Genomic DNA, 6,107 nt, shown 5'->3' with positions numbered 1-6,107 from the left:
TGTAATCAAAATGTTACTTAGATTACTAAGATTTAAAATATAAGTCCACTTGAACTTTTTTCTTTTCAATGTAAATGTATTAGGATGTATATATTTGATATAATCAAACACAAACCAACCACTTAAATGAATCAATAGTTCAGATGCACAAGTTTCACTAAACATTTATTTGGCCTATAAACCTAAAATGTTTCACATGAATACAAAATACTCATAATGAGACAATCTGCAGAGATGATGGACACATTCACACTGTAACTCCTTCATGTGTTCACAGCTGACACACGTGTTTCTGATCGAGTCGTCAAACTCTGAGAAAATAAATAATATTCATCTTAACTTAGCAGCAGCCAGAAGCAGGAGAGTCAAACACACACACACACACACACACACACACACACACACACACACACAGTCTGTATTATGAGTTAACATTATATTAGGGACACCGCTGACCTCTAGTGGTCACTCTGCTGTTTCCCAGCTCATGTAAAACTCTTTACACGATCAAATCCTGATCAGACCCAGAGAAACGTATTCATTCCAAATTAATGAAAGAATCCATAATACAGAGCAGATATAGAAACTGATATTACAAGAAAAAAACTCAGTTCACAGTGACGTCTCTTCAAAGTCTGAATGATGACAATATCCAGATTCTGGGCTGAAATCAATGATAATTCCTTATTGATAAATCTGATATTGAATTAGAATTTGACGGGTTCGTCCTCTGCAGCATAAAACACAGAAAGCGTGATGAGGTCGATGGAACCCTGACACGTGAAGTCATTCTTTATTTTCTTCATAAATTTATGGTTTTCATCAGAGATTTTCTTTCAAATATCATAAATATAAAAGTTATTTTCTCATTTTTTGTTCTCGTTAATTTCCGGCTTCATTCTTGTAAATTCAGTTTCCCCCCCCCCCCCGTTCTGTTTTGACGTTTTTTAGGAAAACAGTATTAGTTTCATTTGGTTTCTATGCATCTAAAACATTGAACAGCCTGATTTATACCAGACACGTCTGCCACACATGTACAGGTTGGGGTGTACCTAATAAACTGACAGCTGATGTTTATAGGAATGATTTCTTCTACTGACACAGAGTTAAAGAGACGTCTACCGTCGATGATCCTGTACACAGATTGATTTCTGAGCTGTAGAGAAACAGATTCCGTTCCAGTCAAACTTTTTTCCTTCAAATCACTTTGCATTTCATCTGAATCGGAGCGAATCGTCCTCTCCAGGGTTTATGTGACATAAAAAAATAAATATAAATAAATTAACACAAAGGCATGAACAACATCAGTCAGTAAAACTATGTAGCTGCCGAGAAGCACAACTCGTCCCGATCCACAGCAACGCAAAGAAATGACTCCTGGTCACTCATTGGCTGCCTGATCTGTGCGCCACCATCCTTTCAACGAATCAGACGAGTTCCCAAGCGAGACGCTCGTGCAGGAAGGAGGCAGAAAACAAACCAATGAAGACTGATGTGTTTGTGTGTCTAGGAAAACATCACAGGAAACATCACATCTGCACAGAGGGTTTTTGTTTTCAGCGGCGTGCGTTCTCCCCCCCGGCTGCTGCCACACGTCTCGTCCCAGCAGCATCACTTCCTCCTGTCCAATCAGGCGTTGGCCACGAAGCACATGTCCTTCTTTAAGTGAATCTGCAGGCCGCTGGCCGTGGTGAAGGTCTTGGAGCACTGGACGCAGCGGTAGGGTTTCTCTCCTGAATGTGTGCGCTTGTGTTTCTTCATGGTGTCTCCGTCACTGAAGGTGCGGCAGCAGTACGGGCAGCTGTACGGCCGCTCGCCCGTGTGGATCCTCAGGTGTCGCCGCAGGTTTCCTCGCTGGCTGAAGCTCTTGGAGCAGAAGGTGCAGCAGTGCGGCCTCTCGCCCGTGTGTGTGCGCAGGTGGCGCCGCAGGTCGGCCGACTGTGCGAAGGACTTGCAGCACCAGTCGCAGGCGTAGGTCTTTTGTTTCTGCTCCAGGTGGAGGCGGAGACTGTTTGCCTGGCCAAACGCCTCGCCACAGCGGGGGCAGCGATGGATGAGCTCGGAGGTATAACCAGCTACTGCAGCATCATCAGCTGGAGCCGTTAACCTCTCCTGAGAGGGCTTCTTGTTTCGATGAGCTTCATGTCGGCCTGCACGCACCACCGCCGCCGCCCGGTCTGCGTCTGTGGTTCTAAGCTTCGACTCGTCCTGTGTGATGTGAGCGTGTGACACCGCTGTCACAGACTCTGTGTGACCTTCATCTTCACTCACTCTGAACTCCTCAGGTTCTGTTTTGATCACAGCAGGAACTCGTGGCTCTTCTCTGCACGCTGGGATCTCAACGTGGTTTTTGGCAGCAGAGGCAGAGGGAAGATTGAAGGTGGAGTATCGAGGATGAGGTGACGCCTTGCTGCTCACCTCCTGCTGAGGATCGGGCTTCAGCTCTGGCTCCCAGGCTTCAGCAGGGTCCTCATTCCTGGGGAGGAGAATCTTCCTGGGGGGCGTCCTGTTCTGGACGGACAGCAGCTGCACGGACACGATGTGCTCGTGAGGCTGCTTCGCTGAGGGAGGAGCCGGCGGTCTGGGCTGCTTCAGGGTCGAGTCTGGCTCCTCTGAGCGCGGCCTCAGATCTGGATCCGTGAGCTGCTGCTCAGGAGCCTCCAAACCAAGACTGGACCTGGATCCTGGAACCACAGAGAAACAAATTTAACTATTAAAATCCTCCTGAGAGGAAAACGTCACACCAGACCGTATAGAAAAACCTGTCAATTTAACGATGAGTTGGTTTATTAGAAGCACACAAATGATAATTATGGAATAACTTTATGATTTTCTGAATAAAAATACTTTATAGTTAAATCCGGTGTTAAGATACAAAACAACACGTGTGTTTTTCAGAAGCTAAATGACGTCCTGCTGGAAACTGATGTAAAACGGAAGTAACATGAAAATGACATAAAAAGTCAGTAAATCTTTAAAGTTGGTTCATTTAACAGAAGCCGAATAACGAAGAGAATCTTTAACGAACGTTGGAAACTTTAAAGTCTGTGTTTAACATCGGTTTTCTGCCTTAAATCTCTTAGTGAATCTAAACTGAGCACTTTTGTCAACGCAGTCCGGAGCGGCGCTGTGGTGTCTCGGCCTTACTCAGCCAGTCGGTGTCGGTCTCCAGCAGCAGGATGTCCCGCAGCTGTCGCCGCAGACTGTCGTTCTCCCGCCGGGTCCTGGCCGCCTCCTCCCGGTACTCGGTCACCGCGTCCTCCACCACGTCCAGGACGTCCCGGAGCAGCGCGCCGAGCCGCTGCGACAGGAAGGAGCTGAGCTGCGGCAGTTTGCTCATCGTGATCCGCTGCGGCACCGGAAACACCAGCGACAACAACAAACCGACCGGAAACACTACCGGAAACACCAGCGACAACAACAAACCGACCGGAAACACTACCGGAAACACCAGCGACAACAACAAACCGACCGGAAACACTACCGGAAACACCAGCGACAACAACAGACCGACCGGAAACACTAGCGACAACAACAAACCGACCGGAAACACTACCGGAAACACCAGCGACAACAACAGACCGACCGGAAACACTACCGGAAACACCAGCGACAACAACAGACCGACCGGAAACACTTGTGACAACAGCTAACCAACCGGGAACACAACAGGAAACACTAGTGACAACACCTGACCGACCGGAAACACCAGCGACAACACCAAACCAGAATTTAGGACTAAACACAAACTGTGAATAAAGATGCATGACATGACAGCTACCTTTGATCGCCCCCTGGTGACTGGCTTCAGTATGAGTCATAAATCCCGCCTCCTCAATGTAAGCAGATGATACATGCACCAAACTAAAAGCTCTTTGTTTCCTTATTATATGATCATCATTTACGTTTACAATATCCACATAGATAGATAGACAATGGACGCACAGATATAAACATAAGAATAATAAAAGGTCAAAATAGGTCAAGAATAAGTTCACCGCAGTGAGATGAAAGTCACCAGAACTACTACAAGTCACTATAAAGAAGTTTGTGCTAATGGAGATATTGACAATACAAATATTTTAAGGTGATTAATAACTGCATTAGACTAACATAGTAAATCTGTAGAATAATGGTACAGCAGATGTAAGTGTATTTTAAAAAAGTGAAAACAGTGCAGGAGTAAAACTTAAATCACAAGACTAGAGAAGAACATATAAAATCAAATAAATATTTAAAAATGTCTGTGGTTTTAATATCACGTGGTCTCTGTTGGTGGCGTCATGTGCATGTGTCTGCATTGTGTTGGTCTGAAGAGATAAATGTGACTTCTTATCCAGTTATCCATGTTTGTATTTTACCACGCAAAATACAAACAACAACAATAATAATATTAATAATTGGTGGTTTGTGAATCTGCAGTTGGTGCGTTGGACCGACTCTCAGGTCAATCATCAAAATATTATATATATTCAGATCTAAATCAAACAGGAAGAAGAGACAGTTTATTTTATTTTGTGTTTATCACATTTATTACATAATGAATTTCAAACGCTGTTATATATGATACATCAACACTGACATGGGTGTAAATGTCATTAAAAAATGATAATGTTAGAAATCAGACTTTTTAATGCTGCATTGTTGGATTCTCCTTCGTCAGCACAAACCTCAGGATGGGACAGAAACAGGTTCAGTACGTTTCCAGTATTCAACCAACACCACACAGGACATTGGCACATTTGCCTTCAAAATAAGAGCATGCTGTAACACACTTCAGGTTGAAATACAAATGAAAAGTAGGTGTGTACGTGTGTGTGTGTGTGTGTGGGGGGGGGGGCTTCTTTAATGACAGAACCCTGCAGAGCTCCCACTAGGCTTTTATTTTGAATTGTTTTGAGAGGAACTGCTATTAGCTCCAGTCAGCTTGACCCTGTGGAAGATGGAACAGCAGTGACTATACTGCAATTACTGCCGCACACACACACACACACACACACACACACACACACACACACACACACACACACACACCTCCCTCCCCTCTTACCTCTTGCAGAGAACCAGAGCTGCGGCAGGACACTCCTCCACTCTGCATCACAAATGAAACATTGAACTGCTGCAGAGCTGCTCCTCCACCTTTTAAAGATTTGAACTGAGTCGTGTTTCACATTTGGTTTAGATTTGCTTTAGTGGCAGGATTAAAGCCTGTTTCTCCTTCTGAGAGAAGATGAGCATCAGCCTGCAGCTTCCTGTGGACTAGGAGCAGGTGAGAGCTGCTGATCTTTTTATTTCACATGTGTGAGGAGCATGTGCTGCTGTTCCTCTGTGGGTGTGTCGGGCTGCATCCATCTGGATTCTACCCTTTTCCTTTGTCTGCCTGCGATGCATTTGGTGCATTTAGATTGTGTGTGTGTGTGTGTGTGTGTGTGTGTGTGTGCGTGTGTGTGTGTGAAATGATATCAGACATACTCATGCATCAGTGTGTGTCAATTATGTATAAAATATGGTTGTGTTGCTTTCATGGTGTTTCCTCACGAACCAGATGTGTCGTATTAGTCGAGAACTTGTCGATTCCAGAAAATCTCGTCCTGTTTTGTCTTTCCAGTGAAGCACAAGATATATTAATCAGAATAAAACATAATAATAAAACCAACAAAGAAATGTTGTTTTGTGCGACAGACGAATCTAAACACATAAATATTCAACTTATAGAGATGGAAAATATACATGAGCAACAAATTATATTTTTCCACAATAAATTTCTTAATTTATCAAATATTTTGCTGATTAAATATTTCGTTGAGCAGCAAATTAGAAGATAAATCGAAAATTAAAACACACATCGACTCCGGGTCCTGAAAGTGAAGCCAGTGTTGAAGATCTTAAAACCTGTCTTCTCTCCCTGACCAGCAGGGGGCGACTCCACTGGTAGTTTCTATAGAAGTCTATAGAAAATGACTCTACTTCTGTCGGGGGTGAATACCACAGTGTGATTGACAGCTAGTACCATCCAATGGGTGAAGATGGGCGTGTCCTTGTGGCCACCCCCTGCTCCTCCAGATATACAGAAAATTATGATGAGAATATTTTCATGTGTTTTTTTT

The 6,107-nt window shown here is 44.1% G+C and overlaps 2 protein-coding genes across 2 annotated transcripts in view; one reads left to right on the top strand and one right to left on the bottom strand.

Moving 5' to 3' along the window:
- Positions 1-148: 148 nt before the first annotated feature.
- LOC118123280 (zinc finger protein 358) lies at positions 149-3,750 on the bottom strand. Its single transcript, XM_035180604.2, has 2 exons — positions 3,148-3,750; positions 149-2,684 (listed from the first exon to the last, which is right to left on the bottom strand). Exons 1-2 carry the CDS (start codon positions 3,338-3,340, stop codon positions 1,630-1,632), a joined length of 1,248 nt encoding a protein of 415 aa, XP_035036495.1. The 5' UTR covers positions 3,341-3,750; the 3' UTR covers positions 149-1,629.
- Positions 3,751-5,015: 1,265 nt separating this feature from the next.
- LOC118123289 (trafficking regulator of GLUT4 1) overlaps positions 5,016-6,107 on the top strand; it is a 6,017-nt gene continuing 4,925 nt past the window's right edge. Inside the window, exon 1 of the mRNA XM_035180622.2 lies at positions 5,016-5,269. The gene's annotated coding sequence lies outside the window, so the exon portion shown is untranslated. The remainder of the gene's footprint in view (positions 5,270-6,107) is intronic.

Source organism: Hippoglossus stenolepis, chromosome 16 (genome assembly GCF_022539355.2).
Source record: "Hippoglossus stenolepis isolate QCI-W04-F060 chromosome 16, HSTE1.2, whole genome shotgun sequence".
Lineage (NCBI taxonomy): Eukaryota > Metazoa > Chordata > Actinopteri > Pleuronectiformes > Pleuronectidae > Hippoglossus > Hippoglossus stenolepis.
The sequence above is the reverse complement of the archived record's forward strand: the minus strand, read 5'-3'. Positions and strand labels throughout refer to the sequence as shown.